This window comes from Anarhichas minor, unplaced genomic scaffold, assembly GCF_050575085.1.
Source record: "Anarhichas minor isolate MPS153535 unplaced genomic scaffold, ASM5057508v1 ptg000030l, whole genome shotgun sequence".
NCBI classification, from domain to species: Eukaryota; Metazoa; Chordata; class Actinopteri; order Perciformes; family Anarhichadidae; genus Anarhichas; species Anarhichas minor.
This window is the reverse complement of record NW_027466476.1, coordinates 3,083,346-3,104,167: the sequence shown is the minus strand read 5'-3', so window position 1 is coordinate 3,104,167 and position 20,822 is coordinate 3,083,346. Positions and strand designations below refer to the sequence as shown.

The following is a 20,822-nucleotide window of genomic DNA, read 5'->3' as shown; positions in this document are numbered from 1 at the left end:
CTGAGGTTGTGAAGAGGGATTTGCTATGCTCCAAGGTTAAACTCATTTGTTTTGTTGACACACACATGACGCCGACCTCTGTGAATATGAAGCCTGCATTATTTTTCTCCCTGTTGGAGACAAATCCTGGCCTCTTTACAATCCATCATTCTGACCATACACAAGAGGTGAGTGTGTGAGGGCAGGCTCTGTGGCATTAATATGCTGGCTTGAGGTCCTTTAGGAGAAAAGCTGAACACGCTTCTAGCAGATGGACGTTTCTCTTTCAAACACCAACAGTGTTGGTCCCTTGGAGATCCACACGTCTCTTGAGAACTTGTTTTCTGCTGGGCAGTACACGGGGATCCACTGCTTGTACAGCGAGCAGGGAAACGTCTTATTCTTTGCGTCAGCTCATTCAGAGTTGTAACAGACGATCCTTAAGTATACCCCCCACTTTCCTTCCCCTCCCCTCCCGAACAACAGCAGAGCACTTCTGTATGTACCTTCTTCTAGTATGTAGTTCTCATGCTTTTTTCCTACGCTCCCCTGTTTCCACCTTCAGATTTTATGCCCATGGGGTGAAGACTGTTTGAACATCCTTGGAGGAGGTCTTGGAGCTGTTTCTACGCTCTGAGATAAAAGACAACCCAGTGCTGCATAATTCTCCATTAATATATCTGATCAGTTTTAATGAGAGCGGGTGTTGATGTAAGGTTTACCGTGTGGGCACCCAGCTGTGAGCTTAGTTTTGGAGTGAATCGTAGTCTTCCATAGCACTTTGAGGCAACGGTTTGGTTCAATCAGTCATTCGATTTTTTGGAAAATATAAAATTGCAACTAAATCTGTCTATTTTTAAGTTGTTTATAAACCGGCTTGCGATGCTTTGAAAAATAGGCCTATCTATGATATACATTTGCAGATGTGATATATCTTTAAATTCAAGCTCAATTTGAGTCGATGGCGTAAGTTTAATTTATTTTTATACTCTTCTATATAGTAAATATAAAGATGGCCCACATATCTATACACAGGCACATGTTAACATCAATACATAAAATCTGGCAAAGATGAATTTGTCAGTATGTCAGGGACTGTTGAAATATGTACGACATGTTATGGACGTCTTATATTACAAGTAGTCTTAGCGTATGCTGCTCTCGTTACCTTAATGTAGAATCTGTGTAGTTGATCCCCTGTGGGACTCTAATAAATACAGTAAATGTGTCCTTATTATTGGTGGGGGAGCTTTAGCAGCATGAAGATGTCCGTTCCCCCCAAATGGGCCATTTCTCTTTTTCTACTTGTCCAGAAATGAGAATGGATGCAGTCAGCGATCTCTGTTCAGTTTGATGGTGAAAACTGCACGCCTGGGTTAAATAGATGCTATTTCTTGAGGTTTGTTTTAAGTTAGCTGGAACAACAGATTGGAGCGGTTGACCTAAGTAAGTTGTCAATCAAAGTACACTTACATTTTTAAAAGGCCCTGAAAACACAATACAGTTTTCTCCCAAAGTTAACAGTTTTGTTATTTTACACGACATTGTTTTTGGTTTGCGTGTCTTTGCATTTATGTTCATACACAAAGCAAAGTGTGTTTTCGCCTGGCATTATTCGCACAGATTCAGTATATCTATATATAATATATATATTTATTTTTTTTCAGGGGCTTTCAATTACTTTTCTGTGTTAAACTTCAACTTTCTGGCAAAGGCTTCAACAAACTACTTAAAAATATTTGTAAGTGTGATTTTGGACCCAGGTGTTAAAAACAAATATTGTTTGGCGTTTTCCATCTCAAGCTCTCTCCTTCACAACCTTTTTGACTCCCTTTATAATACGGGACAGCAAGAGAGAATGCTTCCAACCTATCAGGGAATTTTTTTTCCACGTTGAGAGAAGTTTAATTAACCAGAGGAATCCAAATGTTTGCTTCTTCGACTTTTCCTTTCCATGTGTTGGCCTTGTAGTATGAGTGATTGCAGGCCCTTAAGACTTTTCAGGTGTGTACAGACTTATATGGGATTGATGAATAAAACATGGTATGGTATTGGTCTGATTGAGAGAGATGGTGTATATGCAATTTACTATTTTTAAGATCTTATACATGATTTTTGTGTAGCAAGAAGGCATTTTTTTGTTTTAGATGACAATGGATGTTTTCTTTATGGGGTACCGACTGTACCTCATGGATTCTAAAACAAAGGGGTTGCGATCCGAAGATCACATTCTGTGTACTAGAAAACATATATTTTTGATGTCTTTTTTTTAATGACGATTGTCTCTAAAAGAATTATTACACAACATTGCTGTATAACTCTGATTAAGATTCATACCATACTACTTTCCATTTGATCAGAAGTGGAATAAGGGGTGGAATCACTTTAATCCTAACGTATGAAGTCTACAGTTGTACTCTCTCGTATAGTATCGACTGCAAACTGTACTTCTCTTTCTAAATGATACCTTAACATTTTGTGTGGATATACTGTGTGCTTGTATCTCTTCTGTGCGAGTGTGTGTGAATGTGTGCCAAGTGCATCTTATACAAATCTTAGGTTCATGTCCTTTAAAGATACAGTAATGTTCTCCGAGAGGTGCATGTTAACCAACTGTGAGCAAGTTTATTGACGATGCATATATGAAGGCCAATCAATGTCACAAAAAGGCAAGCACAAATGACATCCAACTCATGCTTGGAGGGCGAGGAGCATCCCCTGGTGCATGACTTCTATCACTGCTCTTCTGCTCGCTAAGATTTCACCTGCTTGTGAGTGTTTTTTTCTTTTTGACAGTAGGTGGGCGGAGCCAGTCACCATTGTATCACTGAATTTAATTGGTTACAATCATCGTCTTTGGATTGGCCGCATATCACTCCCGACACAAACGCTAGGTGGCGGTGTAAAGGCGGGTTTCAATCCGCCACTAAACCGTATTCCACTAGGTCTAAAACGCGCGCACGTGGATCTCATTTGTGCTCACGGATTTGACATTTATTTGCCTTCGTATGCAAAGCTTTTTGCATACGAAACATCATAGCTTCTTTAGAGATATCACCCAGGTCTCCTGGTGATTTAGCACTGTGGTTTTGCATCTTACTCCAGTTAGTTAGAAAGGTTTGTTCCTCTATCGTGTTTGATTTAAGGGGACGAGGCAGCGTTTGGCTCCTCTCCTCACTCTTTTGACCACATGTAAAACACAAGATAGTTTTACATCCGAAGTACCCATTTTAATTGACATTTTCAAAATCATGATTTTTGTGGTTTAATTTCTCTTAGGCGGTCTCTACATATTGCTATTTAAAATGGTTCGTAAAGAGAAACTGAGATCAACCAAAAGCAAGATATAGAGAGACATTGATTAAACTATAAAGGGCTTCTTAATCTATCGGTCTTTCTTGAATTGTGATGACCTTGTTGCATGTTTGTGTGTTTCTTGTGGAAAAATAAATGTGCCCTGGTCTGGGGTAGTTTGTTTGACCTTTTGTCATCTTGGCTCCAACCCTTATTTTTCCCTCCACTTGGTGGCATGTCCTCCATTGAACTCCACCATTTCCTTCTGCCCAGGCAGCTCTGTGCTGTACTCATTATATGGTTATAAATGAGCTTTGCTGGAGCTGTGGAGTGCAGCAGAAATAGTTCTCAATGGCAGTCAATTTGCATTACCCTCATTTTCTGTAACTATATGTTGTTGCTGTGGTTGGCGCATATATAGACAGGCCTTTCACCGAGGGAGATCAGCTTACCGTTTAAAACACCCCTCTTTCGTCAGGCCCTTACCCATCAGTTCAGGTTTCACTCTTCTCCTTTTTCCTCCTCCATGCATTGCTCACCTCTCATGCCTAATGAGAGAGCTAGAAGCAAGGGCGTAATTTCATAAGGCAGTTTTGGACCACTTTACTTTTTACAGTCTGAACACTAATGATATATGTGTGGGGGGTGGAACTAGACCAATAAGATCTTCTACCACTCAAGGGACTGATTATTTATAGATTAAGGGCTGATTGATTGAATTTTTCCACAACTGCATCTGGCAGGAAGATGGTTGGAAACAAGTGGTGGGTGAGTGTCTTTCTTCTTGAGGCAATTCATAGGCTACACCTATTGTCAGCATATCTGCTATTCTTAAAAATGATCTTTCTATAAATTTGTTAATGTGATACAGTTGGCCACAAAGTTTGACTATTATTCCTATAATTGTAGGCAGATGCCAGAATCCAGTGTCACAGAAATAGGTAATTTAGTGATTCCTAAAAACAGACTTTCATACAAGCTTAATTGTATTAAAATGATTAATTAATTAACGACAAAAGGATACGGGAATGAAATAAAATGATTAATAAAAAGTGCAAATATCCAGGCTGGTTTCAATGTGTGCAACATGGTTCAACTTGAAATGAATGCAGCTTTAACTCTCATGACTTTATATTATTTGATCCATCATTGAGACGGTTGCAGGAGGACTGGTGTTTACACGGCCCATGGGACTTATGGAAGAGTCCTCAGGTTTGTCCTAATCCTGCGTATATTTGTCATTTTCTTCATGAACATTTAGCAATTCTCCACTTTCCATCATTGTTGTTGCCGTCGTCTTCTCTGCGATTTTTGTGAAATTGCAATGCCAACTTTTAGGTGCAGACTGCCACCTACCGTACTGGATTATGTAGAACAGGATCTAGTTTACATTATTCTGTCTTTCCAGTATCAATGAGATAAATATGACTATACATTCTTTAAAGGTGTTTTATTATTGTTGTTGTATGCTTTTTCTTTAACTGCCAGTTGTGTTGCATGGTAAGACAGGTGGTTTAATTTGTCATATACTTGTGGATATTCAGCCTCAACGGATGAGGCTGACGATCTGGAAAGAAGAGGAACATATACAGACTGCTGAATGAAGTCATTGTAAAGTTTTTAAAAAAGTCATTAAAAAGTCATAGTATAGTATGTCATAATAAAATATATCATATAAAAGTGATTGAATGGTATCTCTAAAAAAAGGAATAGTATAGTATGTTGACAATTAACAGTATATGTCATAAAAATATATAACATAATATATTATTTCACAAAAAGGCAAATGTATAGTATGTCAAACAAAATTTCATAAAAATCCTATTGTATGTCAAATCTTGTATGCTCAAAGAAATTGCATTATGATTATTGCTGCCTCCTTGACTTTAATTCTACCCAAGTTAACTTAATAAATATATAAGGTGTCATTTTTGTTTTTCAGGTGGGAAAAAATGCCACCAGACATATTAGCTGACATAATAGTTTACTGAACAATGCAGTTGCGTTTACTTCACATTAAAAATCCACTTGGAACAAACCATCATGGTGTATTTGCAAAATAAAGTACAGGCAGTAGTGTTTTCTCTTCTTTTTTCAGAATAAAAGCCCTCATTCAGGGAGTATCAAGTTCTTAAGTGACGTCTGAAGTTTACTCTAGTTGAAGAATGTAGAAAATTGATTGTCATGTCTGGCATGTGTACTAAGTGTTACATCTAAAGACAGGAAGAGTGTTTACGCCACTCATAAATATCCACAGTTCTTCCTCTAAAAGAAAGACAGACACTACACTAGCTGTGCCAGAATATAATGGAAACAGCTCCACAGACAGGACGGCCTATTGAGGCTGTCTGGGAGATCACAGATTTGATTTCTATCACACTCACTTACCGTCTATTTAAGGGAAAGACACTGAACACTACTGCTCTATGGGAAACGGCCTTACAACATGCCTGTGTACAGTTCATGTGTCCCACAGATATGTAGAGAGAATTGCGTGATTTGAGTGCTTCAAAAAGCATTTTAAAAACAAATTTGGCCTCTCAAACATATCCTGACACCTGTGAGCCAAATATTGTGGCACAAAAATCGAAAGAAACTGTAAACGTATCAAATGGGAACATCTCACATGATTGTTACTTCTATTGTCTCAATTATATGTATGGACATACAATTGTTAACATGTAGATATTATCCTTATGACTTTAGGAATGGCTACATCAAATGTTAGGACTTTTTAAATATGCAAATTACATCAGAACCAAACATTTAAGTTGACTGGCCATAGCACCGAAACAAAAGCACATTGTTTTGTATAAAGGGACCAAAGCAACAATTACATTAATATTATTTCTGCTCATTGTACAGGCAGCATTATACTGTGGCATGTGCGCCAGTATTTCAAAAACTCATGGTGCTATGATCTATAACGTTAATGTGACTGCTACATTGCGACCATGGTGATAAATTGCCTCAATAAAATACAAAACGTTGATGAAAGCAATATCAAAACACCTTCAGGTACTGTAGATTACACTACAACAAGCTTTTTGCATAAAAATGTGACCCTGACTGAGGTCCTGTACAGTATCTCAAAATATAAAAGCTTCTTTTCACATTTCACAACAAGTGTATGTAGGCCATGCAAGAGATTGTCAAATCATGCTTCAAAGACCCTCGCCCCCCCCCCCCTTTGTCGTCAGGTATCATAATCTCTCCCCGGCGTTGTTGAAGTCAGTGGCACTCAGAGAATACAAAAGATTCAAAGTGGCAGGATTCCCTTTTTACAGGCATTAGTAGTGGGATCCAAGTCTGTGTCGAGTCTAGGGATTCAGAATAACACTGGTGCCGTCCTCTTTTTCTCTGCACTGGAAGGTGGCATGAGCCTGCTCCAGATCCTCTATCACCACCAACAGCCGGGCAGCAACGCTCTGACCTGGCTTCACCAGCTGAACATTGCATTCTGCACCATCTGTGAGGCAGAAAGTGTACAATGCTATCCAACAGAAATAGATCATCTTGATGACAACACAAGGCCATCCACATTCATACAAGTCCCTCCACCATGGCAGAAAATGTAGAGTTTAGATGGAGCTGCAGCCTCACCTGGGTGAATGTCAGAGTTGATCGGTTCTCTATTGCTGGATGTCTGATCAGCGTCTGGCATCTCTACATATTTTTTCCTGAAATATATATCAGAAATATGAATCTTATGATCACTGACTATTCTCCAAAAGCAGTTTTTTCTTTGCAGGGCAATGCATTCCTGTGTTGCAACATTGACCTCTAGTGTGCAGTAAATGAACTGCATGCTGGAAATGTTTACAGACTGTTTCCTCCACCGACCTGAGTTTGTCTCTGCCCTGGAGAAGCTGCTTGAATATGGTCTGTGTCTCTACATCAGGATCCAGCGGGTCACTCCAGTCACCCAGTGTCACAGCTGAGTGGGTTCTACTGCAGCCTATAACTGAGAGCCAGCCTTTCATTGAACAGTGGTGCTCCTCACAACAGGTAAACATTGCATATCATTCAACTTGCTAATTTGACGGCGGTCTCATGGTAATACAAGTTTGTACATTTTTAATGCTAATAGTCCTGGTGGCACTCAAACCCCAGCACACAATATTACCCTCGGAACACATGTTGTATAAACAATAACTGATGAAACATTTCTGTTGCTCAGGACTCTGAAAACCCACACAAGAAATGTAATCAGATGTAGCTTTCAGACGGTGACTAAATGTAATTGGTCAGAGAAAATTGCATTATGATTCTCAGAGCTTGTTCTCCACTGATGCAACAAAAACATGGCAGCTACAAATTGAGGGTTTATTCATTAAATACGAATCAGCAGGAGCTCATTTGCTCTTTGAAGCCATCATCAAGCAAATTGACCGGGAGTGAAATAACGTATGTCGACGGTCAACAATGCTGAGATTATGTTAATTCCTGATGCTCCTTCTGGGGGAGTGGTAGGTGTAATTCAAAAGTAGTTTACATAGATACATTACATCCTGAGTCCCAATAGAAGGATTTAGAAGTTTGTGCAGCTATAAGAAGTAATGAAAGCAGGATTACCAGCACGGTCCGCCTGCAGGCAGCAGGTCCACTTGCCACTGCGATGAGCCCCTGGGTGGAAAGAGGGCAGCATGCGCTCATTGTAGATGCTGACTTTCCTGATTGCCGACAGCCACTGGTTCAGCTCATTGACATTCTACATAGACACAAATATACCATGAGGTGGTCTATTAAAGTCATTCTGAAATCAAAGCAGGAAAAATGTTGCAATGCAAAAGTAATCAACTAATAATCCTTGAAGTATTACAGTAAATGGTAAATTAAATTACATGTTTTGTGTTTACAATCTATATATATATATATATGCCTTATTAAACGAACAATTAAATATGGATTCATCAATTTGTTTATTTGATTTGGACAGAGCATGTTAATGAACATCAGTGTAAAAATACAAGCTGTAAACATGCCAGAGTTAGGAAGAATGCTATACCATAGTCAGCTTAATTGTCTTTGATCTAAACGTTTCTATAAGAAAGCCAAATGTCAAGAAAGTGGTGGAAACAGCGCCAATCCAAGAAAAAGCATTTTCATGGCAAACTGAAAAAGGTCAAGAACTTTTTTGGTGACTGACTGGTGTCAGTACCAAAGCACCTTGCACTGGATGTACATGGTGTGCAGCTGTCCGTCGTGGTCCTGGGTGATGACCTGCATTACATTCTGCTGCTGAAAGGCATTCTCATCCACCCTCTCCACGGCACACACACAAAGAATAGGGATTGAGGAGCGCACCTGCAACAATTTAGCCACAAACCACAACACCAATAAACAGAAGTATGCAGGCTGTTCAGGATGGATCATGCTTTTGCATCAGGCGTCTACACTGAGGTTTAAGTGAGATAACATTTGATCACAGAGCAAATTATCGGAGCAGTGTCTTATACTGAGATCCTTTGCACGCTTAGATTTTAGATTAGGATGAACCATTTGAGACAAGGAGGAAGTGCAGATGAAATCAGCATCGCAGGAAAGGCCACTTTAAAGTGTAAATCAGCCACTTCCAGTGGGAGCTCGCTTCACTGAGATTGGAGTGGTTCAACATTGAGTAGAGGGGCCAGGACATTGTCTACAATCTGATTTGCAATGTTAGCATGAATATCCACAGCCTTCAATTACCCCGCGCCTTTATTCCAGTCACACAAAGCCGAGACTGGCTCAAAGAGAGGGCTTTTTACTGGGCTAGAGAGAGCCTGCTCCCCTCTCCGTCTCCCTCTCTCTCTCTCTGTCTCTGGCTGGTGAATGAGAGGAGATCATTATCACAAGGTTAGGCACCACATGGTAATATTACTAATGATGTTCTCACAAGGAGATCAACATGAATACAATAAAGTGAGCTGGGGATGACTGAAATGTTTCCTCTTTTTATGAGCCAAGTTGATAAACGTCCTTAAAAGGGTAGACGCAGTGATTAATTCATCCTCAGAGGGCATATCAGCTTCTTATATAGGATGATTCACTTTCACATGACTTTGATTCAAAGTGAGTGATTCTCTCTGGCAGACATCACTTGTGTTTTGGCCCAGATGTCACAGGAGAAGACAGATTCAAGAACAGTACTAAGCTACATAGCAAACAGATGAAAACTTGAAACAATGGCTGGTTGCCAAAATGGCTAGTAAAGTAGATAAAGATATGTAAATATAAACAATATAGAGCTATAACCTACTGGTTCAGTACTAACCTGCCAATCAGCCGTCTTGGCGTAGGACAGTGTCTCACTAGTCAACCAGAAGTAGCGTTTCTTAAAGGCAAAGCGGGATAGCAGTTGTGGTCCCTCTGCCTTGTGTTTGTGGAGGTACCCCTCTTTAACTGTGACCGAGGGCATGAATACAGCCCTCTGTGGCACCTCAGACACTGCAGAATGAAGTTGAAATAGTTTTAAACAGAGAATGTAAAGAAGCACATGTTTTAGCGTGTTCAAGTCTTCATTTTCTATCATTTGTCATTGTTGGTGCCTCAGCCTCCTTCATCACCACATGAAGGACAGCTTCAAAGAGGCATAACAAGCCTCTTTTTTTCTGTCCAACAAATCCACCTGAAGAGCATTAAATGTCAAACTGGCCTTTAAGAGAAAAGAGTAGGTGTGGTGTGCAGGAGGCGGCTGAAACATGATATATCAGAGGGGGAAGAAGTTTCACAACAACAGCCTCGCTGACACACGACAGTAAGAAAGCAGGCCAGAACATGTTGGGTAACCAGTGTGGCGTGTACAAACGCCTTCTCACTCCAGCTCCCTGCCAGCTCATTAATTATGTCATTTCTTTTCTAGTCTTTCAGCTAGTTATGAATATTTCACCACTACAGTATTGTTTTGCTTAATCCTGATATCAGCTGGTGCTCACTAGCAGCTGGCCGGTGGCTGATTAGCTCAACAGCATGACCTGCTTTCCTTTTAAGTTTAGCGGTGTGTGTTTACTATTGTCATCCTTACCAATGTCATGATCTATGTCAATCAACTTGTCCAGGAAGTCTTTGACAGAAGCCACACTGCGTAGGATGATGGGATGAAGAGGCGCCATCCACTGCTCCTTTCCGTGACCCAGCTGAAGGCCCAAGTTCCCGACGCTTTGCAATGCCTGGTGACCGCAAAGACACAATTTCCACTCAACATTCACATCTTCCACATCAAATCCCCAGTAACTGACAGAACTCAGCGTGAGTGACTGCATATCTCAAAGTCGGAGATCAAAAGGGTCCCTGAGGGCAAGCATGCTGAGAGGCCCTTTGTCCGGCCCACACCTGTCCTAGGGCGAGGAGGAAGTCCCTCTCTACACCTCTCTCTGATGCTGGGCTTTGAACCGCAGTCTGGTCGTGGCACACACAGAGGTAAAAATAGCATGTTCTCTTTCTCTGTAGAGGACCCATGGCAACAGCACTTCAGCACCATGGACAGCAACCACAAAACCCACACGTGGGAGAACAACAAGTTTTCACTTTTCTTCTAAAATGACACCCCGGTTTATAATGACATCGAGGGTGTTTATGAAAGAGACAGTCGGGGGTCCCTTTCTTTCAAAATCATGGGGAGTTCTGTTCCGATGGTTTAATTTGATTTATTTCCACATAAAACAGGACGTTTGAGTGGGTCTACTGTTTAAACTTCATGGCAAACAATGGCATGGCACTACTGCATACTTGGTGTAGTTGGTAAAGCAATCCACAGATTCCAGCCTCTGGGACATAAAAAACGTGTTTTACAAAAAGGAAACCTATATTTATAGGTTATCAATAACATTTCCAGGAAGTGCAGTTTTTATATTGACATAAAACTAAAAGTTACTTTGGGCAGACATTGCCGACTTAGCATTATGTAATTACCTCACAAGGTGAAAAGCAAGGAACGGCTGAGTGCTTTTCCTGCTCTTATTGGGCATCATGCCACACAAAAGCACTGCTGCCTGCACATATAGTATAAACATTGCACGTTGCATTCCTGCTTCATATTTATTTGCTTAACACTTGCAAATTAAAATTCCTCAACGTTGCCAGACAGCATGTGTCCTCGCATCCTGTTTACTTTTTCAGACAAGTGTGATGTCTGGAATAATTTAGCCATAACAGTGTGTGTACGTTTGTCTGCATTGTGAATTGTACCTTGGCCAGCAGCAGCAGCGTTCTGCTTGTACGTGTATCAGCGTGCTGATCCCTCAGCTGGAACAGTTTAGGTGTGAGGATTGCAGGAGCGAAAAAACGCAGGAAAAAGAATCCACTGATGGCCAGATACTTCACATCCTGTAAAAATGATATTAACAGCTGTAATGGTAATGCATAAATGATTAAATGTCAAACAAACAAGCTCCACGGAGTTATTAAAATGCCTTGAAGAGGTGTTTCCAGCTGTTTTTCTTCTGTGTGTTTTGCTCCAGACTGACCTCATTCTCAGGTTCAGCAAATTGCTCCTCTACTCTCTTGTGTAGCTGTTTGAAGGCCACTCTCATGACAGGAGGACACTGATCGACTGAGCCCACGATTGATTCGATGATGCTGGTTAAGTAGCTCTGCAGCATCTCCACACTGCTGTCCCGCACCTCTGCCTCTGACACTGCACCTTTAAATGAAATTCGTCTTCACAGAGGAGGACAGATAGCGTAAATGACTGAATCCCTGTGTCAGAAAACTATAGAGTATACACAAGCCTAAGACACAGCACCAGCTGTTTTGCGTATGGATTTCTTTAAAATATAGTCAAGTTTACAAAGCCTCTTATCATATAACTGATAGCCCCTCTGTTCCTGATTATGTCATTACATGTGAGAGCATGCTATGCGATTGAGAGCTGAATTGAAGATGTCGGAAGAGACGGTAGACAGTAGACAACGAGTGGAAACAACAAACAAGGTGATGGCAGGTAAATCTACTGCAGACAGACGGCACATTAGATCCTCGATAGACATCTCAGGGGGCTCATAGCAGTTGCCAAGCAACAGCCTCCCCCCTTTTTACATTCCTTTTTTTTCCCATTTTCTCACATTGATGTCTTCCTCTCTGGGGTGAAGTGTAAAGGAAGTGGGCAGTCTCCTGTGGCAGCTTTTCCCTTTTAACCATTTTAACACAGATTGTGAAGTACATGCATGAACATACAACCATCGCGTATCATTTGTGGCTTAAGACAAGCGTCCAAAGCAGATCTGGACTGTTTTTAGGTCAGAATAAAACAATAAATCATGGTTTGCGTTACCTTGTGCGGTTCAGATCGATCTTACATGGGTCCAGCTCAATGTACTTCTTCTCATCAAAGATGCGGTTGATGATGGGCTTCAGCACCTCGTGGAGATACAGCATGCCAACAGCCTGACAGCAAAACAATACCATATGTTAAATACATCTCATTTGCATCTGTGATACAGGGATTGTTTTGTAAATGTGTAAATCTGCATAATGCAAAGAGCAAACAAGGTAGAGTATGATGCAGCAAGGGGACCATAAGACATGTAACTAACCCAGTAGATGTATTTAATAGAGATAGGAAATGTTAAGGAAGAAAGTAGCAAAAGATTAGAAATAATTAATTGTCAGATCATGCTTTGACTCAAAGTAGCAACAGAAAAATCAATCACTTAAATTACTAAATAAAACAATAGATACATCAATGCACCTTCATGAACTGTTCCATGGCCTTGGAGGCGAGGGAGTTGGAGCGAAATAAAGTGTTTGGATCAGCTATGAGAGCAAGACAGAAGAGAGATGGATTCGGTTTTCAGAAAATAATAGCATAATTTAACATGTCCCCATAGCTTTTGATAAATATAATTTAAAAAACAACACGGCTGACCATGAACCACAATGTCCCTGGTTTACATCTGGCAGGGACCTTTGTTGAACGTCATTCTCCATCTCCCTCATTTCCAGTCAACTCTCTACTGTTGTCTGTCCACTGTATTAAAAGCTTCCAATGTGTGTAATAAAGCAACATTAAAGCTTTCACAGAGACCCTCATCAGGCACATAATCAACTCGACGTAAATCTCTGAGAGTGCTTTATTAAATTTAACTGAAAGCTATTAATACAGTGCGTGGATCCTTTGTCTGTTTCTGCCCTCAATTCAGGCTTTTGGTCTCACGTGTTCATGCTTTTTTTTCTTCTATTTATCGGCTAAGAATTGATCTTCTTTAGAAACACAGAGCCCAGTGTCACAACAGAGGGAAGACTGACCTTGCTGCAGCATTACTTAAATCCTTCAATGTGGCGATACGTAAATATCCACAGTGACGGGACTGGGTTGCCAGGTAAAATATTTTGGTTTTAAAGATCAGAACGTGTGGAGAAATGTGGGTTTTTGAACATGTTCCTTTTCTCTAACCCGGCGCCCAATTGTAATGTCTGGCTGCTTGCGACATCTATTCTTGACCAAGCAGTTACAGTTCGGATCATGTGGAGTTGCTATGGTAACATGGGCACTATGCTTATTATCTCAAACTACACCAACTAAACCGAACCCGCAGACCAGAGCACGGCTCTGTGTGAGTTAGCAATGGGGATGTGGTGCGGAGGCAAAAACATGACTAATACAGACAACAGAGAAGCCATGAAAAGAATGTTGGGCGAGTAAATAATTGGCAGCAGGGTATAAAACATAGTGCTGTTAGACTTGAGCTGCCCACACATAGATAACAAATGTTCAGAGACCTTGATGTCAATTCAGAGTTTAAATAGATGCATCCCTCAGAAGGTTTCTCTGACTAATACAAACACTGACTAATAGAGATAAACTTGTGTATGTGTGTTTATTATGTAATCACGGTTGGTACATGCTAAATGTTTTGAACTAATATCTCTGCATATCTGCCATTTCCGTCGGTAAAGGTTCGGACTGACAGTGATCTAACAGTTTAATCTTACTGGTGTTGTTGACCTCTCGCGTGTTGAGGTAATCCAGGAAGGGCACCACCAGGCCCTGGCCCAGGTAGATCTTCACCAGGGTCATCGCCACATCCTGTCGGCTCTCAACCGTGTTCACCTCCTCCAGCATGGTCAGTGCACTGCTATCCTCCACCTGCGGAGAAGAGAACTCAGGTCATGAACCACTACTAACACGTACAAGGAGTTTTTCTGTTGCCTGAAATCCAACACAGATTTAGTGAATTGTGGTGGAGTCAAATGCATTACACTACTAAACAAAAACAGTGATCCCGACCTCTGTAGGGGAGATGACTGACTCCACCAGAAGGTGAATGAGGGGCTGATAGTACACAGACGGCAAGATCCGGTCCTCCACCAAACGCACCTTCAGACGCAGCGCTCCCAGCTTGCCACTGGCAACAGAGGACAATACCACAGAACCAAAAAAATAGAGAGATTTTCAGCACACTTTGATCTTATCATGAGGTAGGCTCCCATTAAATAATATCATGGAAAAGAAAGCGGGAAAAGTGTCTATGACAGCAACCAGAATATTATCTGGAAAAGAAACATCCATGAACTCCTGGACTACTTATTGTTCTGTGAGTGAGGACAACCAAGGACACTTGCACTTGTCATTTACACTGTTTTTGCAAAGTACTTTGTACGTAAGAAGTGTGTGAAATCCATAAAAACTGATTCAACTGTTTACGTATAATTGCATATAATTCCTAAACGATCTTAGAAAATGTCAATATTCTTGTAAGGTGTAACACCGATAATATCAAATCAATAGTAAACAGTGACACTGAGGGTTTGTTAAATGTCTGGTACAATATTATAACAGGCTTTCTAAAAACAACGTTACGGTGTCCTTGCGGTCAAGAAAACTCTCAAAGAAGTAGTTTTAACATTCCATAGGGGATATTTTTTGCTATTACTGCTCTTTTTTTTAGGTGAAAGTAGATCTCTAACCAGCTTCTACTCCGCAGTATATTCCCCTTTAACTCTGAGTCATTTCCTATTGAACCTCTTTGATACTATTTATTTTGGCAGTTCACTCAGCTTTCTTTGTTCTCAAATTATCTCAAAGAAGAGAGATCTGGTTATACACCTGTGCTAGTTCATTAAAATGCATGGAAGAAAGCACGGAGGGGAACAAATACCTTTCTTGAGTGCATTTTAACACACTGATTGCTGTTCAATTTGCATCTTAAAGAGGAAATGCTTGTCTTAGTTATGCAAACACACAAAGTCACCACACTGGACAAACAAGCAGGCCCATAATCCTCACCCAGCATCAACCTCATTGTTTCCCAAGGGAAGCAAACGAAACCAGCTCTCTAACGAAGGTGTCTTGTTCAAACAAGCAAAAGGGATTTCCACCTGTGAAAAGAAAGAATAAACAAGGAGACAATATCAGACAGGAAAAACAACTTTAAACTTCATGCATATTTTGGTGGGAAAATACTGTGCTTCCAGGAGAAGCATATTGTGTAGTGATCACAACATGAAATCTATAAGAAAAAGATGCCATACTACATAATTATTGCATCCTCACCTTTCCCAGAAAGTCATTTTTGCCCACCATGTCCCAGTCCCAGACCTCCACAGTGACAGTTCCCTCCTCACTCAGCTCCTCTGGATCTAACTCCAGCTCCAGTGTTTCTCCCCAGTGAGGGAAACGGGTCTTCTTGATAATCTAAAACCCAGAGGGTCGGGGTGTTAGGAGTTCCTAAAACCTTACATGTGTACACTAATATGAAATGAAATGACAACCAAACACCCATCAATTACAACAGCAGAACATGTATCTCTGGCTCGTCTGAAACCAATACTGCACATGCACGCACGTAGAGCTCACCGAGGTCTCTGCACTGTGGTTGTTGAAAATAACTCTTGCAAAAGGATCAGAGGTTCCAGAAATATCTCTTGGAGCCAAGTCTCTGCGGGCATCACCAGAACAAAAGACAACAGAACTGATCAATGCATTTGAAATACTCAACAAAACTCCTATTACCTGTTCTGCAAATTGAATTGGTAAGCAAAGAAAAACAGCTAAAACGTTCCACTCGACCTTATTTCTTCAAACTCGATTCACATTCATCTGAGCATGTTTGAATAACAGAGTGTCAAGCTCTGATTGACATGCTCATTAGTGCCCTGCCTGGGAGGAAGAGATTGTAGCCTGGGACGCACAGATGGGGCAGTGAGGGGTGTGATAGTGGCAGTATGACTCAGGAGGAGAGTGTGGAGGCCTGCGGGTCGATGCTGATTCGATTTCAGCACAGAAACACTGATGGCATTGCCGGGTCTTCAGCTACAGCAATGTAACTTCTGACTAATTAACAGTGTAATCATTTTTAAACTACATAGATATGTGATAGTTTCACCACTTGCATGTGAATGTTTAGGCCATGGCTGTCCATTGTTATCTCTAAATGAGAAATGATTTCCCCTCACAGCAGAGGCAGGATTTAAAGCACACACTGATGTTACCTGGCTTCAATGACTTGACATCGCAGGCTGATCTTCTCTGTGTCTTTCAGTAGCTCCAGGCTCAGGTGGATTTCTCCCTGGACTTCTTCATCAGGGTCGACCCTCGTCAGGTTCATCCAGCTGTCTAGTCCTGACCATAGAGGCATTATTCATTAAAACAACACTCCTCTCAAAGCATCAAACATTAAGAGAGGATAAAAAACAGAAAAACTAAGTATGCAAATCATATTTTTCTAATGAATCAACTAATTGCTTCAGGACTAATGTCAATTGATCACTTAAATGATCACCAAAAAAATAATATGAAACAATTTTGTTTATTTAAACGTTTCAAAGCAAACAATGCCGAACATTCCCTTGTTAATCTTCTCGATTAAGATTAACTTTATCTTATCTTTGTTTTATTCAATATTAAACTTTAAGTATTTTTTAGAATTTAGATTGTCGATGGGGGGGAAAACAAACAATTTGATGATATAACCTAATTAATTAACTAATTGTTAATCTTTATGTTTTTGAGTAATAACATATGTTTTGCAAAAATGTCTATAATGCCGTAGGCATGCACGTGAATTATGTGATATTGTTTTGTCAGTCATGTCATATTCACTGCATTCTGTTTTATTATTTCAGAAATATCACACATAAACGAGGGTACAACGTGAAGGACAGACTGGAGGAATATTCCTGTGAGTGACTAACTGACTCAGTGTATCGCCATGTAGAGATGAATCACGCGAGTGAAGGCCATGCCAGGTGGCTCTGAGGAGAGACGCATCGATATGCAGCAAACATTCCCCGGTAAACACTTTGAACAATCGAATAAAACTGCAACTTCATCACGACATACGATATTTGAAATGCCGTGTGTCGGGCCAGGACAGTGCAGAAAGTGCTTGGGTGCATGTGGAGGCAAACAGTGCGACTCATTTCTTGAATGTGAAAGCGTCTATGAGAGAGCCAGACGTTAAATGGTTTGAAGCCATTTGAAATGCTTTGGCTGTTCTCCTCATTTCACAGCGCTGCGGGCTTCCTCACAAAAGGAAGGTTTGTGATGCACAATGAAAATAAACCCAGTTTACGCAGACAAGCACCGGGATAGTCGTCATAACAACGCATGCATCAATGTGAGCGATCATTTTATAGCCTGTGAGTTACACAGTTCAACTCAACTCTTAAAATAAATGTAAGCAAATCACAAGAAATGTGCGACAGAGCACTGAGAAACATTCCCAGAGACTCCGTCTAAAAGAGGCATGTCTCCTCACCTTGGGTCATGGGAAGCCATGTGTGTTTAACCTATGAGCTTGCACCCATCCTGTAACAGATTTGTTCAGTCATACCTTTAGCTTGAGATCCAATGGCTTCTTTGCTCAGAGTTATCTTTCCGATGACATCATCATGGCTGTAGAAAGAAGGAAACATTGAAAGAAAAAAGAGATTATCAAATGTAATCAATTGAAAACGCTTTCAAAGTTGTTTGATCTTGGTCGAGGTAAACGAGGTGAATTTGAAGAGACTGATTAGAGTGCTGGTGGTCACGAGAAGAGGAGGAAAAAAAACCTTTAATCACTCAATCTGGGCGACCATCTGCCTGATGATGTTTGTTTATTCAAAGCTCGGAGTCTTTTTTCCCAAAACGTTTAAACTATATGAGGTCCATGTTGGCTCAATCATGAGGCAAGTTAAGCAAACAATCGTGGCTTGAAGGACTACAAATCATCTGGCAAACTCCGTCAGTCAAGAGCAGTGGTTGGATGTGGAATCATTTTGATACAGCTTTGTATGACAGTGTTACCCAATTGTGTCTTCGTCCATGACATGAAAGGAGAGGGAATGGAACCCCATCGGGAGGTGCAGTGTGTACTCTTCCCCCCAGAAAGGACTGAGGTTCTTCCACACTGTGGCAGTCCTGAAGAGAGAGGTTTCACATGGGTGCTTATTAGACCTTATACGCAGAAACACATCACATGAATGTATGCAACAATAGAGACCAGTAGAGTGACGGCAGGAGTCCGTACCGGAGGGTAGACAGATCACATGCTTTTTCCAGTAATATGTAAAAGAAATACTGGGGTTTTGGACCGCAGGATGATTTATGGATGAGGATAAAAGAAAAAAACACGTGTGCCTTTTCAGACTTTTATCTTTTATCATTGGTTCTCCTATTATCGGTAATGTGTCCATAACACTAAGTACCAAAAGTTGGCACTGAATGTTTGCTCAGATATTATTATTGAGGTACTATTTAGATTATTATTTTGCCAATATTAGACCATCTAAATAAAAACGGATTTTAAAGAAAAACAGGTGTATATTATTGAAAGAAAGGTATTGACAAAAATCTATATTTCGGTATCTATACCAAACATACATCATATTGTTAATAGGTTCAAAGGATTTCAAAGAATACCCTATAAAAGGGAAAATCTTTTATCAGTATCAACCTTTCTATTTCTAAGAGTGTACTGTACCCACCACAATCTACCAGCCACATCATGAACATCTCACTGAGGAGTCAATTGGCCAGTAACACTATCAGATAATTAGTGAGTGTCGGCAGTGAATCATTGCGCTGTTTGCTGTAACATGCCAGATGGAACAATAGCCATTGCATTCACCCCATGTTTGTTCTTTCACACGTCAGACATTTTCTTTCTCTCAAATAAATCTGGATTGCTGTCAAATTGCACCACTTGGAAATATCGCACTGTACTACATCTGTACTTTCCCCACTCAAACTGAGAACACCTCTGAACCAGCTTCCAGCATTCTCCTTGGTTACACCATGAGCTCACTGCAATAATTGATGCACCCTCTCCATGGTTACCTGCGGGTGTTTTAAAGGCCGGACCAGTATCAGGTTCTCTGCATTGCATGAGCCACGCTGTGGGCACCACCACCTTGATCATACACTCTGCACTGGCTTACATGTGCAGAGAGTGGAACTGCAAATATTCCAACTGTGATGATAGATGAGCACTTTGACTGTAGGCAATAGACATTCTCTGTCGCTATATATATATATAATATATATATATATATATATATATATATATATATATATATATATATATATTATATTATATATATATATATAAAACAATATACTTTCCATGCACATATATTGCAGATCTTCATTTATAATCAGAGAGAACTCACCTGGCCACAACTTCATTGTCAACTTTTACAATGCAGTATGGATCACTGGTTCCGGAGCTTAAGATGACAATAAAAAGACATGACAACATGAGACATATTAGGATGGTAAATTTTGCCGGTTGGTAAACTTAATCAGTTGTAAGTATGCTGAGGTCAATTCGAGCAGACAGACCAGACTCACCTCAAATTCCTTCAATTAACATAATTCACAGGAGACAACGTCCCAGAAATTGGCGTTTCAAATCTAAGATGAATTTTCTCTGATCTGAGCTATTAAACCGTGTTGAGACTAGATACATTATAAGACATCATACTTGACAGAAACACATGCCATTCAGATATTACTTACACGTCTTTGGCCGGGAGGTTCCTGCCCTCGACAATTCGAAAATAAAGAGATGTATTTTTGGCCATTTTAGTCGAGGAAGCTAATAATCCAATTTATCCTGTTCCCATTCGGTCTTATAAATAGTGCTCTTCCCCTCCGCAAGTGAGTTTTCTTCATTTCATGGCACCTTTGGGCGCGTGACGCCGCACAGCCCACCAGTAGCGCGCGACAGAGGCGCGCATGCAGCCCCAGTCAGTCCAGCAGGTCGAGCACAGAGGGTCACTCAGTGTGGGCAGCTGAACTGTGTTCAGGCGATGCGTCCGTCTTATATCTGCTCTTCTTTTAAACGAGCCAAATGAACCCGTCATGAAATGTCCACTCTGAAATAAACATGATCGAATAAGCTGCGGTCACAACAGCACAAGACATTATTTGTTGTCATATCTGACATTGCTCACTATCTGTTTGTAATTGACGTTATTGTGTTGTTGTTTTTTTAGCGCTTTCGTGCTAATTTATAATGTCCGTAAAACGTATGGTGATAGCTGTTGAGCAGGTCCTCAGGAGCCTCCCTTCTGTGATTCAATGCGCCACCTGGCGAACACATTAAGCTACTGCACGCGCCATTACGGACAGGCATATTGAC

General features: G+C 40.6%; 1 protein-coding gene across 1 annotated transcript; it reads right to left on the bottom strand.

Moving 5' to 3' along the window:
• Nucleotides 1–6,489: 6,489 nt before the first annotated feature.
• On the bottom strand, nt 6,490–20,296 carry rasal1 (RAS protein activator like 1). The gene is made up of 21 exons (XM_076104666.1): nt 20,198–20,296; nt 19,849–19,905; nt 18,485–18,598; nt 18,030–18,091; nt 16,687–16,816; nt 16,052–16,133; nt 15,749–15,889; nt 15,482–15,573; nt 14,483–14,600; nt 14,188–14,341; nt 12,944–13,008; nt 12,527–12,639; nt 11,721–11,913; nt 11,443–11,580; nt 10,280–10,424; nt 9,530–9,702; nt 8,443–8,580; nt 7,849–7,984; nt 7,117–7,237; nt 6,877–6,953; nt 6,490–6,742 (listed from the first exon to the last, which is right to left on the bottom strand). Exons 1-21 carry the CDS (start codon nt 20,260–20,262, stop codon nt 6,594–6,596), a joined length of 2,463 nt encoding a protein of 820 aa, XP_075960781.1. The 5' UTR covers nt 20,263–20,296; the 3' UTR covers nt 6,490–6,593.
• Nucleotides 20,297–20,822: the final 526 nt, after the last annotated feature.

Excerpts from the sequence above, each read along its gene's own strand:
- rasal1 (XM_076104666.1), bottom strand. The coding sequence starts at position 20,262 with ATGGCCAAAAATACATCTCTTTATTTTCGAATTGTCGAGGGCAGGAAC. Across the intron at positions 9,703-10,279 it reads TGACATAGATCATGACATTG|TGTCTGAGGTGCCACAGAGG; the intron begins GTAAGGATGACA and ends TTCATTCTGCAG. Across the intron at positions 6,954-7,116 it reads CAGGGCAGAGACAAACTCAG|GAAAAAATATGTAGAGATGC; the intron begins GTCGGTGGAGGA and ends TATATATTTCAG.